At 44.1% G+C, this 20,795-nt stretch overlaps 1 protein-coding gene and 1 pseudogene across 3 annotated transcripts in view; one reads left to right on the forward strand and one right to left on the reverse strand.

Moving 5' to 3' along the window:
- The window catches only part of TNFRSF19 (TNF receptor superfamily member 19), a 106,764-nt gene that overhangs the window by 62,649 nt on the left and 23,320 nt on the right, over positions 1-20,795 (reverse strand). For all 3 annotated transcript variants that reach the window (XM_055121680.1, XM_004604620.2, XM_055121674.1), the window contains exons 3-4: positions 20,479-20,589; positions 4,031-4,209 (exon numbers count right to left, since the gene is read on the reverse strand). In XM_055121680.1, coding sequence (XP_054977655.1) covers positions 4,031-4,209; positions 20,479-20,589 — 290 coding nt within the window. The remainder of the gene's footprint in view (positions 1-4,030; positions 4,210-20,478; positions 20,590-20,795) is intronic.
- On the forward strand, positions 15,940-17,847 carry LOC105942800 (uncharacterized; annotated as a pseudogene).

Genomic DNA, 20,795 nt, shown 5'->3' on the forward strand with positions numbered 1-20,795 from the left:
GAAACGTCTATTCAATGACAACTTTCCCACATCTTGGCATATATTTAGAGAGTGAGCAAACACTGGAGAGACGAAAGCAGTGTGCTCAGATGACAATGGACAGGGTAAAGCACGGAGAGGCCTTCTGGAGAGGTGCCCTGGGGAGGGTTTCCTGGGCAGCTTCCTCTGCAGATCTGAGTCCCTGGGTCCCCTCCTCTTCTCTGACCCAGGCAAGGCCCACCTTAGTCTTGTATCTCCTATAAACCTCCTTTTCTCCTTGAGCCCCAGAAGAAGAGAAAAGACATGCAAAGATAAGACTTTTATCAGAATTGTAGTACAGGAATGTGATAGCCAGAGGTTCGGTTCTGTTTTTTCAGTTAGATTTTCACAAGTCTCACTGGGTACGGCCCAAAAGTGTGGGTCATGGTAGACACAGAGTATGAGCAAAGAGGCCACAGGCCATACCAATTCAAAACAGTAACAGAGAAAATGAGATCTCATTCACATACCATACTTGGATCCCACGTAGTTGCATGACTAGGGACTGGGGAGTGGGGAGCTCATGCAAGTGGCAGGTACATGCTTACCATGAGTAGGGGTCTGGGTTTGAGCCCTAACACTGATTGGATCCCCTGAGCTCAACCAGGCAGAGCCCGAGTGCCCCGCCAATAACACCTGGAATAGCTCAGGCCTACCAGCATTGCCAAATGTTGCCCTAGAAAATGTGTATTTTAAACAGGTACAGTAAAGTCTTCAGTATGTTCACAGAGTTGTACAACCATAATGTACAATCATAACCTAGTTTGAAGCATTTTTATAATATCAAGAGAGAAACTCAATACATTTGTTTCCTCTCTCCATCTTCCCAAAGCTTCCAACGTTACTAATGTATATCCTATCTCTATAAATCTGTTTGTTCTGGATATTTCATGCAAATGGAATCACAACCTATGCAGTTTTTCATCTTTACTCTCCTTCCCTTCACATAAATATTTTCAAGCCAAGCTGGAGCAAGTGTCAGTATTTTATTTCTTTTCCTGGCTGAATAATATTCCATCACTTGCCCATCATCCAGTTACTGAGCATTTGGAAGGTTTACAGTTTCTGACTATTACACATGATTTATAGTGTCTCCGTAGATATTCTGGGAACAAGTTTTTGCATGCACATATTTTCAACTCTTTTTGCTATCTATCTAAGAAGGAGAACTACTTGGTCTTGTAAGTTTTCAAGGACTGTTTCTATAGTGGCCGCATTCTTGACACTCTGACCCACAGTATCAGGGGGTCATGGCATCTCCTCATCCCACCACTTGTGCTGGCTGCAGCCTCTTAGAAGGTGTAGCATATCTAGGTGTGGGTGCCCCCACCCAATGCATTATCATGACTTCCAACAGTATCAGTACTCATATATTTGACATATGATGCGATATGTCTACTCTACCAGCAGTAGAAAGTCAATGTCCATTCCCCTCCCCCCTCCCCCGGACACTAGGTCCCTTCTCCTGTCCCTTCTTCTGCCTGCTGTCCCCTCCATTGCATCGTCCACTCCTGAATGGCTTCAATTCACATTTCCCAAATGGCTCATGACAGTAAGACCTCTCTCCGTGAGCTCAGTGCCATTTCTATATCGTCTTTGGAGAAGTGTTTTCTTGAGCCCTTAACTCAGGTTCCACTTCACTGGGTTGTGTGCCTTTTATTATGAAAACTAAGAGCTCTTTATGTAGGCCCATAAAACTGGTATTCTCATCAAGATAATTTCCAATTGGTTTCTCTCACTTTGTGGATTATTTTTTTGTTAGTTTAGTCTAGGTTCTCTGGTTTGGGGGGCACACTTGGTGGTATTCAGGGGCTACTCCTGGTTCTGTGTCTAAGGACTATGCAGTGCAGGCAATTGAACTCCAGCTTTCTGCATGCAAAACACATGCTCAAACCACTGAGTTGCCTCTCATCCTCTGCACTGCCTTTTCCTTCCTTTCCTCACATTCTATGCTTATCAACATTATGGAAATTGCAGGAAGGAATCCTTATGGAAGGCTTCTGCAGATGCCTGGCTCGTTCTAAAGGACATGTGCCTGCTCCAGTGAAGCTGCTGTTTCAGCTCAACCCTGAAGGCTAGTTTCCCTGGCTCCGGGAATCCTCTCTTCCTCCTGGCTTTGACTAGTCACTTGGGTCCCTGCTCTCTATAAAGTGACTATTTTGTGTTGTCTCTTCTCCTAACCTGGCTGGGTCCTCCCAGGCCTCATCCAGGCCACTCTGGGCTCAGCTTTTCATCCCCTCTGTCCTCCCAAGACTTGTCCTGTCTGGCCTCTGACCAGAAGGTACCTAGAAGCACTTCAGCCCTTCCAACGCCCCCTCCTGCCTCTCTCCACTCTGCCTGTCCCTCTCTGTCCATCCTGGGATCTGAGCACATGCATACAGTGAAGCCCAGTTTGCACTTGTATGCCTGCTTCTGCCCCTCCTGGCTTCACGTTTGATTTACTCACTCCTTTCCCTGCTTCTGCTCAATCTCTGCTGTTTCTTATGAAGACGAGACTTGTGTCCACCTTTGGGACTGCCTCCATGGGTCCCTATGTCCTAAGTCAATGTCCCCCCCCATGAAAGAAAAAACCAAATCTGCTCAGCTGGTGATCCCATCTCCTCATCCCCCCATTGCAGTGCTCACTTGCCTGCTCCGTACTCAGGAACAACAGCTGTGTCCCTTATGTGGGGCCCAATCTGCTTCCTGCCCAGCTCCCTGCTGCCTCCCCAGGAGCAACCAGCACCTCTCTGGGCACAATTTATGTCTTCATTACTTACTGTCAGGTGTTTGAAAAAGCCCTTCCGGAGACGGGACCTTTGGGGATGGGCAGGAATGTTTGCCACTTGACTCAGTTCAGGCCCTCTCAAACTTTTTCCACCCTAGACCCCTTTTTGTTTGAGACATTTTTGTTGTTGCTGGTATTTGTTTTGGGGCCACATCCAGGAGTGCTGAGGACTCCTGGCTCTGATTCGGAATCACTCCTGGCAGTGCCCAGGGGACCCTGTGTGGTGCCATGGAACAAACCTAGGTCAGCCACATGCAAGGCAAGTGCCCTACCTATTGTTCTGTAACTACAGCTCCCTTATAGGAAATTTTCATGTGATCCCAGGAATATAGGTATGTAAGATGTAGGTAAGTATATGAATCAAATCTTTCCTCATAATAAATCATAAAGGTTTCACTTTTATCTCATCTTGATTTTTGAGCTACTTCTGGAGATGTCTGGGGTCTATTCTGGGCTCAGGGGTTCTTCCTGACAGTGCTCAGGGGACCACATGGCACTGGGGATCAAACCCAGGCCTCTTACTTAAAGAGCCTGTGCTCCAGCCCCTTGAGTTATCTATTTGATGCAAGGCATTTCTTTTTCTTCTTTTTGGATGTACAGGGGTCACTCCTGGCTCTGCACTCAGGAATTACCCCTGACGGTGCTCAGGGGACCATATGGGATGCTGGGAATCAAACCCGGGTCAGCTGCGTGCAAGGCAAATGCCCTACCGCCTGTGTTATCGCTCCAGCCCCTCAAGGCATTTATTTTAAAAGCAAAGTTTTCACTCTCCCACCTCCAGTTTAAGAAACTTGACCTAAGACCCACACAGGGTTTAAGAAGCTTGACCTAAGCCAGAGTTCAGAGCTACTCCATAAGCCTCTGCTGGAAAGGGCTGACCCGTCCATCTGGACTTCTCTGGTGGCTAGTGAGGAAAGGCGCCACCAAAGGACAGATGTTTGTTTGACTTCTTTTGTGAGTTCTTTTGTCCACTGTTTGTGCTTCCCTTGGTTCTGGATGTGGAGAAACGCTTTAGGTTTTCATGACACTGATCCCTTGCTAGCGTGTCCGTTCATTTTATTTGTAAAGTGCTTGTCATGACACGTAGCAGTAGAGAAGCTGGTGTATCAAGACAAAAAAAAAAATCAAGAACATTTGGCAAATGTGTCCAGATCTGTATAGGTGTGCATGTACGGTCTGAAACAAACACGAAAATACCTGCTCAAACAACAAACACAAGTTCAGGAGAGACTCAGCTCAACGTACCCCGGCAGGCAGTCCCCGCAGACAGCGTCGCTGGTGGCGGAGCAGTTGGCCTTCTGGAAGCGGCTGACCAGCGCACAGTCCAGGCAGGGTTTGCATTTCTGGAAGCCCCAGTCCTCCTTGAACCTGTGTGGCCGGCATGTCACGCATTGAGCATCCTCCCCGTAGCCAAAGCCACATTCCTGCAGGGATTAGCAAGCCGGAGAGAGCGATTCAGACACTGTGAGTGTGAAAAGGAAAGAGGACTGGGATGAAACGGAGACCTGGTCTAATAATTCCTGAGTGTCGGCCTTCCTGGATACAAAGGCTGCCTTTCAGCAAGTTCAAATGTGTCTCCTGCTGCTAATAATCTCCCTTACGAAGATAAATATACACTTAGTCATTCACTTTATTCAAGAAGCCACGAGCATTTGAATAACAAAGGCTCCTCAGGCCTCCCACTGCTACATTATTGCCAGCTTGTGGCAGAATTATGGCACTTTCTTCCTTTTAATGAAACCAGCCATAGGAATGTGTAGAGGCTCAAATCGGGGACATAGCCAGACACTGATTCACTGAACAAGGGCAATCAAGTAAGAAGAAATATCACAAATGTCCATGCCTGGAAATCTGTGCAGCATCAGAAAGCTTGGGAATTAGCAGTCTCATACTGTCTGATGGTAGAAAGGGTCTTACATACTCCATAAACAAACACCTTGCTATTGTCTGGATAAAACTGTGGGACAGCATAGGGCTTTAGCCCCTCAGCTTGAATGTGAGGAAGGACCTTTTCCTCTAAGGCCAGGCAGAGCAAACGGCTCCCTGTCTGCCAAACATCCATGTGCACAGGGCTGAGTATAACCAGAGCAGAGGAAAGTGTGATTTATCCTTCAACCACTTCTTGTCTATAAGTGATGCACAGATATGATCAAAAAGTTTAAAAAACAAGTTCTAATTTACAATTTACAGGATGGATTTCCAGTCTGATTAGTGTGATCCCATTTCTTATACAATTTAACATATATGTGCTATTATCTAGTGTATACTACATCTATGCCAGGAAACTTAGACACATTTTATTTTCATTTATTCCCAGTAAATATTCTTTTCATTTATTTACTCGATCCCAATAGAGGAAACACCAATATATTCTCACTTCATGGATAGGGGCCCCAGGGGTATCTTGGCTGCAGTGACACAGCTAACCTGAGAACTAGGATTTGAACCTCACAGTTTAATCGCCCTGGATTTACAGTACCACATCTCCGGGTTTGTGGGAAATTTTACCTGATGTTTACAGAGGAAGATGCCTGAAAGGTCACACAGCAAAGGCTAAACCTGGTTATCTATGTTTTGTGACGGTTTCTAACCATGGTCATGATCCAGGGTTGAAGAAGGGCCAGAACAATAGTCCATGGGTAGGGCATTTGCCTTGTATGTGAGTGACCAAGGTTCAATCCCCAGCATCCCATTTGGTCCCCCACTCACTGCCAGAAGTGATTCCTATGAGCAGAGCCGGGAGTAAGCTCTGAGCGTTGACAGGTGTGGCTCAAAAAAACAAACAGAAACCAAAGCAAAAGCAAAACAAAAAAAATCCACAGAGGCCTGAGAGAGCTTCATGGGTTGAAGTCAGACTTTAGTGGTTTGTTAGCTGGCAACCATCTGAGACCAGGTTATGCGAACCTCACTGGGATTAACCCCCGAGCATACAGCCAGGAGTAGCATCTAATACTGCTGAGTATGTGATATTCCCTTTCCACAAAACAACAACAACATCAACAAGAGACAAGTCAGAAAAATAGTAGAATGCAGCTTATCAGCTCCGAGATAAAGACCTGTACAGACAATGTGCCGAGCAAGACCCCTGGAAAATGGATTCCTAGTTTCTGAGCGTCTCCCTGTCCTCTGTAAACTACAAGGCTGGGATGTGTGCCCAGATATTTCAATATCCCCGCTTGTCTATAAAATGTACGTCTTAAGCTCATTGTCTATTTCTCTCTCTCTTTCTCTACACGCACGCACACACACACACACACACACACACACACACACACACACCACACAAAATCAACTGAGCAGTACTTCTGTGGCCAAGAATGATATAAAACCAACACAAAAGATAGAATTCCATTCACTCAATAAACAGTAAAGGATATCAATTCATCGCCTGTCAATCTATGCTTCTTTCTCTTTTGTTCTCTGTCCCTTCCTCCCTTCCTCTTTTCTTCCTTTCTCCCCCACCCCTTTCTTTCTTTTGGTTTGGCACCTGACAGTGCTCAGGGCACCATATGGGAAGCCAGGGGATTGAACCTGGATCATGAAACATGGACCACGTGCAAAGTACCTGTTGTACTATTAACTCATTCACTTTTTTTGGTGGATGGGGGGCATACCCAGTGGTACTCAGGGGTAAGTGCTGGCTCTGCACTCAGGAATCTCTCCTGGCAGGCTCTGGGGACCATATGGGATGCTGGGGATTGAACCTGGATAGGCCACATGCAAGGCAAGTGTCTTACCCTTGGTCCTATCTAACTGGTCTCTCAACTCATTCACATTTGGGAGGAACCTCAGTTCCTCTGCCAGTCCTTCCGAGGTACAGGGATATATATATAACAAAGAGTAGGGGAAGGGGAAAAAGGTAGGGGAAGATCAGCAGTATTCTAATCCTGACAAAATGGGAAACATGTTATTTAAGCAACAAATACACAAATGAAAAGTTCTTTAAAATGTTACCAAGGAATATTTTAGAGGACCACTGGCAGAATCACAAAGTGTCTTATCTTTATAATTTGGGAACCACAACTTTTACACACACACACACACACATAAGTCTGCAAAGAGACTTAATTACTCTAGTAGTAGTCGAAAAGCAATACATTATAATACATTCTAGTTATTTATTTCTGGTTTGGGTCATACCTAGCAGTGCTCAAGGTTTACCCCTGGCTCTGTGCTCAGGGATCACTCTTGGCAGGGCTCAGGGAGACCATATAGGGTGCCAGGGATTGAATCCAGGTCAGCCGCAAGGCAAGCGCTTTAGCCCCTATACTACTTTCCAGCCCGTGTGTGTGTGCGTGCGCGCGCGCACGCGCGTGCGTGTGTGTGTGTGTGTGTGTGTGTGTGTGTGTGTGTGTGTGTGTGTGTGTGTGTAGAGACTGGAGCGTAGCACAGTGGGTTAGGCATTTGCCTTGCATGCAGCCAACCAATCGACGAAGGTTCGATTCCTTCGTCCCTCTCAGAGAGCCCGGCAAGCTACCGAGAATATCCCGCCTGCATGGCAGAGCCTGGCAAGCTCCTCGTGGTGTATTTGATATGCCAAAAACAGTAACAACAAGTCTCACAAGGGAGACCGTTACTGGTGACCCTCAAGAAAATCAATGAACAATGGGATGATAGTGACAGTGACAGATATATGTACGTATATATGTGTATATATATGTTGTGTATATATATATATACACACACACGTGCGTGTGTATATGTATATATATGTATTATTTTATTTTTTTAAACATGCCTTGAGACTGGCAGTAGTTCTCTGGGGGAGGTGACCTTGAATTTTCTGGTGTGTTGTACACAGACAACGCGACTCTGTGAGGGGTACTGTGGCTGAGTAATTGCATTGCTGCTAGAAAGTGGTATAGATCCTGTGGCTCAGAGTCTCCAAAGCAGCCTCCCACTCAGTCTGTCCAGATCCAAGTGTGCGTGACATTGGGGTGGGAACCTCTCTACTCACAGACTCAGCTTCTCCATCTAAGAGGCTCCTGCAAGAGCAACACTTCAAAGCCATGCTTTGATCCAAGCCGCTGGAATTGTAAGAATCTCACTCCAAGTCAGCCAGTACAAAGGACAGGAAAAGGAAGAGAGCGGGAAGGAAAACAGGGCAGGGAGAAAGGAGACCGAGAAAGGGGTATTCGGTGGGGGAAAGGTCTGGGTGTTTGTTTCATAAGCCAGATTTGCATGGAAGGAAAGTGTGTTTCCCTACACTGGAAGCACAGACACTTCCTCTGCGTTGTTCTAGGAACTTCTGGGCTCTCATTCTCTTCATCTGTGAAATGGGCATGCAATATCTGCCCAGCAAAGGTTATTCTGAGGACTAACAGAGGCACCTACAAAGTCTCTGAATAAATTCAGCAGATTAGGCGTTCATCAAATGAATAATTCCGAAGGTGATATTCTGGATTCTCTGCAACCCAATAAACCAAGTCTGCTAATTCAAATATAACTATATCTTCATTGGAGAATAAGAGACTCTTCGGACCCCAGTTTTATCTAGGTCACTTGAAACATTCTCCACCTAAAATACTCTGAGTAGATAAAAAAAAAGAAATTATTTAAAACAATGAAAATGATCTCATTTTTACTTTTTAAATTTCTGGTTTGGGGGGGCCACACGGGGCAGTGCCCAGGGCTTAATCCTGACTGAGCTCAGGGATCACTCCTGGCGGTGCTCAGGAGACCATTTGGGGCACTGGGGATAGAACCTGCATTGGTCATGTGCAGGCAAAGTGCCCTGCTTGCTATACCATGTCTTGGTCCCTTACTTCCCTTTTAAAGCCAGGGAGAGAGGCCAAGAGAGAATACAGTACTTAGGGCACATGTTTAGCTGGTGACCCCAGGATCCTGGCATTGCAGGTCTGACCAGCACCACATCCTCAAATCCTTGCACTGATCTGCTGGTCCGCTTAACTGAGAATCGCTGGTGGGGCCCTGGCTCTCCTGGGCACCACTTGGGATTCCTCTACTTCTGTTCCCCAAATTAAAACAGGAACATAAATCTCAACCTTACCTGGCTGGATCAACCTTACCTGGTACTGGGTTGTGGTAGGAAAAACTATGGCCCCTCCAAGGCAGTTTTGGTTTGTAAGTAACATACCAATTTGCTTCCTTTCCTCATCCCTGAGACGCTAGATGAACAAATTTGAAACTATAAACAGCTGCTCTGATTCTCTCACTTCTTTTGCAAAAGAACTTACACTTAATGTTGAGATGATCCTGGTGCTTGACTTCTGACACTTGACTGCACTCCAGGATTTGTACTAGAGAGAGAACTGGGACCAACGTGTTGTCGCCATGGTGCTATCTGTGCCCATCCAGTTCTTTATTATTTGTCAAATGAGAATTTCATAAAGCTGCTTTGTTGTCATTTCAGTCTATACCCAACCAAAGAATATATAGAAAGAAGACAAAAGCCAGGTCCAATGCTTCATAATTAGCCTTCACTAACTGGATATTCATTTACTATTTCTGCTTGTTTGTTTTTTGTTTTGTGGCCACACCCAGCAGTGCTCAGGGCTTAATCCTGGCTCTGCACTCAGGGATCTCTCAGGGGCTTGGGGAACTGGGATATGGGATACTGGGGATTGAACCCAGGTCAACTGTGTGCAAGACTAGTACCCTACTCACTATATTATCGCTCTGATCTCTCACTAATTAAAATTAATCTCTACTTTCTGATTAGAGTTTATATGCTTTGGGGACAATAACAGTCGCTTTCTTGGATTGGCATAAATTTAGGTGAGAAGTTAAGATATAACTTTGTGTCTATTATTATCACAAAATAATGTCAATATTTATAGAGTCTGGACTATACATCACAAAATCTCTTGGTAACTTTTATAAAGTCTGATTATTTAGGGGAACTCTATTTAAAAGTTATTTTCACTAATGTTTTTACCATTGTAAAAAAAAATAACGTTGAGTAACAAGCCAGTGTTTTTAAGCTCTGAATGATATAACTTGCAGCTCACTAAGAATAGATAGTGGCCATTTTACAACATTGAATTCAATACAAAGTTTTCAAACTAACTAAAGTTAGAGAAGATATTTCCAAGGATTTAAAGCATAATGTTCATGGCAGAAACACTTTTAGCACTGATGGCTCTATTTCTAAAGCACCATAAACAGAGAAGCACTGCAGTTATTTGAAATCCAGGTTCTAAAGTAAACAGAGGCAAAGGAACTGAAAGCAAAATCCAACAATCAGTTTCTCAGGACGATTGAGGCCACACAGAATCTGTGTCTCTTTCACTAGCTGTATCACCGGGCTGGCCAGAAGCCAATCTTTGCCCTGTTCTTTCTATGTTTTAAAGAAAAACACTCCATGCAAGGTATTTGGGAGGGATGGGAGGGGGTTGAACCACACCTGGTGATGCTTAGGGTTAACTCCTGGCTCTGCTCTCAGGAATTACTTCTGGCAATGCTCAGGGGACCATATGGGATGCTGGGGATGCCGAGGTCAGCTTCATGAAAGGCAAGTGATATCCCTTGTGTACTATCTCTCCAGTCCCCCATATCACTTGTCATCCCGTTGATCTTCAATTTGCTTGAGCAAGCGCCAGTAATATCTCCATTTGTCTCTGTCGTGTACTACTATAGCCCAATGATATCTGCTCGCTCCAGGAACAGAAAGAGCCTCAAACCGTCCATTTCAGGGTTTTGCTCTAGTCCAGCGGTCATCTCTGAATCGCATTACGTGTCCGGCCCATCTGATTTTCGATGCCTTGGCAAACAAGACAGCGTCCCTGATTCTTGACCTTTGACGGAGGTCGGAACTCCAGATTCCTTCTCTCACTTGAGTGAAACGTGATACTCCTAGCATAGCTCTTTTGATTCTTCTTTGGGATACCCAAATAGCGTCCTGTTTGCGTAGGGCCCAGGTCTCTGAGGCATATGTTAGTGCAGGATGAATGGTGGTCGAAAAGATGTGCCTAGAGCCAGAGGTTCTTTGTCCTCTTAACCATTTCTTTGACGCTCTTGAATGCGTTCCACGCTGCTCTCTTCCTCCTGCGCAGTTCTGGTACCAAGTCGTTCTTCATGTTGAGTTCTCGACCCAGGTACACATAACTGCTGCATTCAGAGATGTTCATTCCATTGAGAGCAAATGGACTGTCAGGGACTAGTTTGGTTTTCATGAACATTGTCTTCGTCAGATTCAGCTGCAGTCTGACCTTTCCACACTCTCGGTTGAAGTCCCCCATATAAGATACTTTAAAATATCAAACAATATACCTTTGAGCCTACTCTACACAAATTGTGACCAGGATTGGGAATAGTGTGTATGTGTGTGAGTGCGTGTCTTATATTGCATCAAATGAACAACTCACTTATTTTTGAAGGGATATAGGGGCCACACCCAGTGGTGCCCAGGGCTTATTCCTATGCTCAGGGGTCACTCAGGGGAACATATATGATGCCAGGGATCTAACTAGAGTCAGCCACATGCAAGGCAAGAACTTTACCTACTGTATTGCCATTCCAACCCACCCATGTGAGTATTTTAACACACTGCTGCACCACTGATTTTTTTTTTTAATCACATCCAAGAATATCTCAAAATGCTCCATTTCAGTATATGGAGAGAGCACTCCATTCAGCAGATGAAACTTATTCTCCAAAACTGTTCTGTACCTCATTATCATTACACCCCAAGTGTTGGGTTAGAGAGGATGACCATAAATGTAGTGAGAACTGTGCTAGCACTGAGCATGTGATCCAGCCTATGCATTGGAAGATTGTATTCTATTACCTATAGATAAAATGTGCCCTAGACATATGGTTTTCCATGGCAGATTTAGCATACAATTGGAAGAAAAAGAAAAGGTATGAATGGACTTGGGGTGAAATAGAACAAAAAGTACTTACAAAAGAGAGTAGCCACTCTGGCTGTTTTCTGCTTCATCTTTGGACAGACTCTCTCCTTGACCAGACTTTCTAGACAGGCTCTTTTGAGTTAATTTTGAATAAGCCAAATTCTTGGGTCTTGTTCTTAAGAGTCCAGTTGGCTTGGGCTTGGCAGGAACTCTTACTCTCAGTGCCTGATTAGATATTGCACCCCACCATCCCACCTGGCTCATTTGTAACAAAAATCCTGCTAGTTTGGTTTAAGCAGAATTCCCCCACCCCCGCCCCCCACCCCCACCTTGGTGCAAACTCTTAATCATTTTCCACCCACTGACCCCATACTGCTCCTTGGCTACAAACTCCCACTGGTCTGTGTTGTATCTGGAGTTGGGCCCAGTTCTATACTGAGGTCTCTTTGCCCTGACTGAATTAGTCATGAATAAAATTTGCTTTTGCTGCTTTAAAGACTGCCCTGCCCCAGTTTTCTCTGACACTTTCCAGGTTGTTTGGGAGTTTTCTCTCTCATCATTTCATGAGGCCAAGCATGTAGTTACATGCATTCATGGGGGCTTGGGTGCACAGGGAGATGAAACAGAGAGTGGGAGAAATCTGGGTTTCAAAGGTAGGTGTTTGTATTTTGTTTTTATGGAGAAAATTCGGTCTTCAAACATCAATAGTAGAAATGAATTAAAGTTCCAAAACCAATCCAATTATCATTCTTCTCAAAACCATTATCTAAAAAGCTTTGGACACACAGATGAATCTCGGACCTAAGCAACATGCGGCAGACATGGCCCTGGATTTTGCCAAAGGCCTCCTCTGCTGGGCTACTCCAGATGGGGGTGGGTGCTGGTCTTCTGCCTGCCCTCTAAGAGCCCCAGTGGTTGCCATTTTCTAGAAGCCAGCGAGAAGCTCCAGGTACAAGTTCGATGTGGTGGCAGGATGGCAAATCCCAAGTCCCGTGGGACAAGGGAGGAGTGGGCATCCTTTCCCCCACCCCAATGGGACGCTGAGATATCACATCCGCCCACCATCTACTTAAGCTGTCACGTGGCCATGATCCAGAGACACACATTGGCCCAGTCATTCTGAACCACAGTTGGTGACAATCCAGAAGCAAAATGACTCAAAGTAAATAGTCCTTAGGTCCCCCGCACCCTTTTCTCCTTTGCAAATCCAACTTTCAACACAAGTGGATCCCACTGCTGTTTCTTGAGGAGCAGTTTCCCCAGTCACAGGGGAGAGCTCCCCTGAGCAGCAACTGTCTGGAAAGCACTCTTAGAGAGCTCAGGGCTAGCGTGCTGCTTATTTGTACAACCAATAAGTTATTAACTTTGGGCCTTTGAACTTTAGAAGTTCAAATTTGGACACAGTCTAAGTTATTTGTGGAGAAAAATCTGGAGCACACAAGAAGAAATGACAAATTCAATTTATGTGGCTGATGTTCAGAAATCAGCTTTTAATTTCCTTTAATAAAACTACACCAAAAACATATCCTCACCCCCAGACTTTTGGTTTATGGAAATCTTAAGTTGCTTTTTTAAAGAAAAATGACAAGCCAGAGCTTGCTAATATTTGCCAACATTACTGGGCTCAATTAAATATAATTAAACATAAATAAAGTGAGTAACACTGTAATTAAATGGCAGAAATGAACCTTTTTAGGTTTGCAAATTACATTGATTTTTTTTTCTTGTGTGACTCTTCAGAAGGAGGGAGACTTTTTTAAAAAATAGACATCCTTAAAAATAGGAAATCACACCGGGCCCCAAGTAGAGGGAAGCATGTTGTTATTTACAAGAATTATAATTAAATTTTTGTACATTAGCTAAAGTCATCCCAATAATTGGTTAGGAAAACTGACTTTGAAAACCATGCCAGAGACTTCAAGTCTGTTTCAAGTGGTTCATGCAAAAACTAGTTTCCTGATTTACTGCTGGAAGGCGGTGATGTTAAAAGCACAGTGCTGGCATTAATGCTTGCTAGGGGGAGGGGCCGGAGCTGGGCACGACCTAGACAGGAAGAAAGAAGAGTGGAATGTGACCATTTTAGGGAAACAAGAATCTTCCTCTCCTGCCCTCCAATGCCATTTTCACCACCAGCAGGATGGCCACATGACACCCCAACACATGTTCATGGCTGAAAGCACTCTCTCCCCTCCCCAAGGAGCAATGGAACAAGGCAAACTACAATAGTTTGCCTCAGAAATAGGAAAGTAAAGTGAAGTTATTAAGTCTCTTACTCATAACTAAACCCTGTAGTGGAAGACAGAGAAAAAATAAATACATCTAAGTGAGAAAAAATAAAAAGGAACCTGGAAATGAACTCCAAGTACCTGTGACATTTTCCCCAAAGAGAAGGGCAATGATTTATGCTGAATTATGGTTAAATAAACTGAGATGAGAAGATATGAGGCCTGAAGTCTGAGGGACTGGGCCTGAGACCAAAGCACTAATTTGGGAAAATGGAGAAGCTGAGGAGACACAGGCATGCGCCAGGAAGAGAAGACCCCCAGGCTTCGGGGGCATTCCGGCAGGGTTAGACCCCGCAGGAGACAATCAGAAGCACATCTCCAGACAGCAACTGTGAGAGCATTTTTTCAGGGAAGGGGGCTGACAATGGGGGCACCAGACATGTCTTAGGTCAGAAACAACGTGGGCATTTCTTAAGAGAGTTTGTCCTGAAACAGAATTTCTGGAAAAGTTCATGGATCTACAGCTCCATGACAAGACTGAATTAATAATTATCTTTTTAAAAATTGACCTGGGTTAGGTCCCCGGCATCCCATAGGGTCCCCTGAGTACCACCAGGAGTAATTCCTGAGTGCGAAGTCAGGAGTAAGCCCTGAGCATCACTGGGTGTGGCCCCAAGACAAACAATGATTTTGTTAAGGAATAATAGAGCTAAATATCCAAACCACAGAGTCAACAACACCGAAACCACGAGACCCAAACCTTAATAACCAAACCTAAAGAGGTGCCTGCCAAGGCGGCAGGCTAGGGATAGGGGTGGAGAGAGGGAACCTGGGATCCCTGGTGGAGGGAAGTTGACACTGGTGGCAGGATCAATGATGGAACACTGTAAGTCTAAAAACCTCAATCAAGAATAACTTTGTAAATTGCAATACTTTCATAAGTAAAATTTTGAAAAAAATAGAGAGGCTGCAGCGATAGTAAGGTCGGTGGGGCAACTTGCCTTGCACATGGCTGACCTGGGTTCGACCCAGCATTGCCTATGGTCCCTCAAGCTCTGGCAGGAGTGATCCCTGAATGCAGAGCCAGAAGCAACTTCTGAGTACCGCTGGTTGTGTACCCCAAACAAACAAACAAAACAATGAGAGATCGGTTGAGAAAGAGCCTCACTGAAAACAAGCCAGCAGAATGGCAGGTAGTAAATTCACATCCTCAAAGTAGCCAGTTTGCACACTCACAGAAAGTAGGCAGGAAACTATAGAGAAAAGAAGGCAAGCTGTGTTTCTCCAAAGGCTGAGTTACATATTAGTGGACTAGAATGAACAAAAAATTTTTTTCTTAGCGAGCTTGTCCCATGACACACTTTGTTTTATCTGCAAATTCAAAGTACAACTGAGATTGGGGGAATTGGTAAACTGAGGCCTCATCTTTAGATTTTGGCACAAGGATGGAGCAAGAACAACTTCGCTTATAACCGTTTTCTTTGGCTTAGTTCTATTATTTCTTCAATCATAATTGAATAATAAAACCATAATAAATAATAAAACCAAATTAAAAAAAATTTTTAAACGTAATCCTGATTCTCAACACCTCTCACCTTTCAAATGTTTGATAACTCCAGTGGCTGTGCTCAGACAGGTGAACACAGGCATCGGGAATGGAATGGCACTAGAGCAATGATGTACCATCTCTGCCTCCAGGTCCTTACCTAGCAAACAGGAGCAATTCTCTGCCCTGCTTGAGTCATATTGCTTATGATCTACTGTGTGAGGGTCACGTGATACCTGGCTCAGTAGAACAAATGTCAGCTACCATCACCTCCTTTGGTTACACAATATGCATGTGGAATAACAACTGACATAAAGGAGAGCTAATACATGTTCCTTTTGTTTGTTGGGTTTGGGGCCACACCTGGTGGTACTCAGGGTTTATTCCTGGCTCTGTGCTCAGGGGTCACTCCTGGCAGGAGTCTGGAGATAATATAGGATGTTGGGAATCAGACCCGGGTCAATTGTGTGCAAGGCAAGCACCCTTCCCTCTGTACTGTCTTTAGGCCCCTGAGATATGTTTGTATGACAAGAGACATTGTTCAGAGAAATAGAACTCAAAGCACGCAGGATGAAAGGTGAAGGTGTGTTCAGAGTGGCTGAAGAGGGAAGAGCACCAGTTGATATAAACGGCCCGGTGTTACCAAACTGGAGGCATCTGCATGGACTTGTCACTACTGGATAATTGAAAGGAAGTGTGAAGAGGTGGGGGAGCACTGACCACACACCACAGGTGTGCCCCAGCACATGTGGTCTTCAGGAATTCCATTCCGGAAGCGTGGCAAGCCCCAACTGCATGTTTTAAGTGGTAGAGATTTAACAATGGGCAAGTGAGTTCTGATACCTTAAGGAAAAAGTGGAATTGAAAACTTTCCAAAGAAAATAATTAGAATAAAACCACAAATAGAAATCTTAACTATACTGCTTACTCAAAGTCTTTCCAAGCTTTAGTTTTAAGACAAAGACATGTGTGCATAGTGCAAAGAACCTTTTGACCCAGAGTGTCATTATAGAGAGACATGACATTAGGAAATGGATGGAAGTTGTGTTTAGTACGACAAAACACACAAGTGAGTAATACTAGAATAAACGTTATTTGAAAACTCTTATGTTGGGGGGAAATGTACTTTTTTTAAATCACACCTGATGTTTTTGTTGTTTTTGGACCACACCTGGTGGTTCTCAGGGCTTACTCATGGCTCTGTGCTCAGAGATCACTCCTGGTGGCACTGGGGAGTTGCGGGGTGGGGGTGTTATGGGGTACTGGAGATCGAACTCAGATTTGCCACGTGTAAGGCAAACAGCTTACCTTGGTTACTATTGCTTCAGCACAATATGTCTTTTTAAAACCCCTTAAAAATAAACTTTATTGTAGAGACCAATAATTTGATTGAACCATTCTACATTTTATAACTAATTAAAATATATAGCACTGTAGCACTGTCATCCCGTTCATCATCGATTTACTCCAGCGGGCGCCAGTAGTGTTTCCATTTGTCCCAGCCTGAGATTTTAGCATAGGAAACTTTTGTAGTTACCAACTATATCCTGCCCGCGTGGCAGAGCCTGGCAAGCTACCTGTGACTTAGTAAATTTGCCAACAACAGTAGCAAAAATGAGTCTCATTCCCCTAACCCTTCAGGAGTCTCCAGACGAGTTGAGAAGGACAAGAGGGCTTGTACTAAGCAGACGGCCCGCAAGTCAGGGGGTGGGAAGGCGCCGCACAAGCCGCTGGCCACCTAGGCAGCCCGCAAGAGCGACGGCAACGCGGGGGGGGGGTGAAGAAGCCGCACCGCTACTGGCCGTACACTGGCTCTGCGTGAGATCCGCCTCTACCAGAAGTCCACGGAGCTGCTCATCCGCAAGCTGCTGACCCTGCAGCTGGTGCGCAAGATCGCGCAGGACTTCAAGACCGACCTGCGGCCCCAGAGCTCGGGTGTCCTGGCGCTGCAGGAGGCGCGGGAGGCTGACCTGGTGGGGCTCTGTACGATAACACTGGGTTTGTCCTTTCAGCCTGGCGCAGGGAACTTAGGTTTATCTGGTTACACCCATCGCAGTGCTCCCAAATCACTCCCATTCCCTTATCTGTAAACTCTTCTCTGCACCCTCCTTCCCAACCAGTTAAACACATTTTCCCATATCAGATTCTGTTAATCACATCAGATCCTTCTCAGACATTGAACTTGGATTGAAAGTTAAACATTGCTTTTCTCTGTCTTTTGCATAGTTTACTTGATAACAACCAGCCTGGCCCTCGTCCCTTCCTTTGCCTGCCTATCGCCATCAGCCTCCCTGGGGTGGGGGAAGCGGCCCGAGACCACCGGACGCAAGCGGCAAGAGAGATAGAGCGCCTCTGCCCTTTGGTAAATACACAGGGCTCTTAGAGGATACCAATTTCTGCACCATCCACGCCAAGAGCATCACCATTATGCCCAAGGACATCCGGCTGGCATGCCACATCCGCGGAGAGAGGGCATAAAGTTTACAGTAGCAAATTTAAATACATACTATTAATATATTCAAAATAGAGATGAATAAATTTCAGATAGTTGATCTGTGTAGGATATAGTGAGACCAAAAGCAGACATATTGAATTCCAAGAGATACCCTGTGCAAAAAACAAAGTGGATCTTAGAATACAAATGAGCAATAAAAATGATTGTAGGGAAGAACTGAATAGATTATACAAGGCAACCAAAAATGTGCCCAGGAAAGAATAGAATAAAATAGTTCAGGTTTCTCTAGATATAGAGGGCGACATGGGGAATATGTAACTTGTCACAACTTTGCTGTATACTTTGAGTGCCTGCTGATTGGCTGTGTGAACTATCCTAGTCTTTGCTCTTATTGAACTGTGCTTACTAACTGTTTTTAGAGTCTCTATCAATTGAAATAATAGCTTACATATTTGGAAACACTGGATAAAAACACAGCCAACCTGTGTATTCACTTACGACTGTCCAGGTGACCCTAAAGCTTAGATAGTCCTTGTATTCTTATTAGTCTCTGAATATGTTGTTTGTCTTATTTTTTGGAACTGACCTGTGCTGGAAGAGGTTGAAGGTGCTAATCCTATTGGATTTAGAAACTGAACAATGACAAATCCTTGGATCTTGAATACAAAAGTGAGATTACCAATCAGTCAATCAGTCAGAGAAGAGGGTGAGAAGGAAGAGGTGGACTGGAAGTGAAGTAGGACAGTGACGAAGGGTTTAGGGACTTTGGTGGCAGTGAAGGTACAGGACCTGTACGTTAATGCTATGAATCATTATAAACATAAATTATACTAATAATTGTAAAATTAATGAAAAAGTAAATGTATGCGGCTGGAGAGATATTATTCGTGGATAGGGTGCTTGCTTTATATGTGGTCGACCTGAATTCCTTCCTCTGCAGTCCATATGATCCCCTAAGCACCTCCAGGAGTAATTCCTGAGTGCAGACCCAGGAGTAACCCCTGAGCATTACCAGATGGGTGACCCCTCAAAAAATACATAAAGGCAAAAGGTCTCAAATACATTTGTTTTGTTAAAACAAGACCACAAATGGGTCCCCCATGCTGTACTTAGGGCTCACTCCTGCTTCTTTGTTCAAGGATCATTCCTGGGAGGGATAGGAGACCCTATGTGGTGCTGAGGGTCTACCTGGGGTCAACAGCATGCAGTCAAGAGCCTAAACCCCCTACTAACTCTCTGGCCCCAAGATGAATGGTGATAAGGGGCCAGGAGATATGCAGCTATCGGGCAGGCTCCTAATGTAGTTTGAGTCACAGCAGCACACTGTCTCCTGAGCATGGCAGGGCACAGCCCTGAGCTCCCCATAATGCAATGCTGAGTGTGGCGAAGCATGGCTGGGGTGACTTGGCCAATCGCCCACAGCACGGGCTCACTGTCCCCTGTACTGAACCACCAGCTCAGTTGACCTTCTGACCACTGCTTGGGAAGCCCCTGAAGCCCCATACCCACAGCCAGGAAATAATTAGACTTGGCAAGATCTTCATCTTCTATTCTAATTCCCCAGAAATTATTCTGAGGTTGTATCCTCTAGATTCAAAGAATCACGTTAGAGAGCTATTTCTTATAGAGCTATTTACTCAGTGAAGTTGAGTGAGTTGGTGAAATTTCATTCAAATTTTCACAGAGATTTAGGAATATAACTTTTGGCTGACAGAAACATTATCTATTTTCCATCTGGGTACTACAATATTTTGGATTATTTTGTTCATTGATTCTAAGGCATGTATACCGAGATGAAGAGCCTCTTACATTCATAAAGTAAAACCTGTATCTGAGCAATGAATTTCTTACAGGGATTTAAAAATCAATTAAGATGCTACAGTTAACTAAATAAGAGTTCAAATGTCAGCCCATTTCCATCCAAATGTAACTTCCCAAACACTGAGGCCACATTTAAACCCAAACAACCAGAAAGGAGCTTTCTTTCAGGAACCACTTGTGGAATGCATAATTATTTGTTTCCTACTGTTTGTAGGTCATTGATCAAATTTTATGAATGACAAAGCTCAATTTTCAATAATAGCAGTCTCTAGAGTAAAAGAACTTCTCTTTCAAGTCACTTTAAATAAAGAGAAAAATCTTTTGTCTATTTTCTAATAGGAAGACTTTGATGCTTTATTTAGAACAAAGCCCTACACAAATTCAATTCTCAACAATTAGTAACATCTTCAGAAGGTGAGAAAGGTATCAAGCTCTGAACATTCACCTTGACAAAAAAAAAAAAGGCCCAAGAACCTCCAAGATTCTGAAATATGCCCTGCTAGGACGTTTGGTTTCTTAAAAAGGGTGGTCAAAATGAAGATATTCACATAAAGTGTTCCTGAGTGAAGCAGACAATCAACAAAGGGAGATTCTCAACAACACTTGAGTCATCGAAGGAATACTCAGAACTCTGCATTGGGAAAGAAAAGCTGCCCAAAATAGACTGTATATAACAAAAGGTACTGAAAAGGGAATCATGAAATAATTTGGACACAAAAAGCCAAGAATTCTGCCATAAATAAGTATTCATTAGAAGTTAACTATAAGGATCCAGCTGAAAAGAATACATTTTAGAATACGAGAGTCCAACTTGACCATTCATCAGCATTTACCTTAGACAATTCCATGCCTGGTCCACATTGCTTGCAGAGGACACAATTTCCAGAACGATCTCTGAATTCTTGCTGTCTACAGTCTCCTGTTTCACAGATCCCTTGACATGCCTTAAAATAAAGTTTTAGAAAATTTTACCTTAAAGTAAGCCACTTTTAATTTTTATGAGAAAGAAACAATATTACCAATATTTCTCCGAGTACACTTCAATTCAGTGAGACCAATTCTCAGTTTCAAAAAAAAATGACTTTCTCAATAAGAGAGTGGAATTAAAAATTCAGTAAGTCAGATTCTTCTCCGGAGTCACTGCCGGGGA

This window comes from Sorex araneus, chromosome 1, assembly GCF_027595985.1.
Source record: "Sorex araneus isolate mSorAra2 chromosome 1, mSorAra2.pri, whole genome shotgun sequence".
Lineage (NCBI taxonomy): Eukaryota > Metazoa > Chordata > Mammalia > Eulipotyphla > Soricidae > Sorex > Sorex araneus.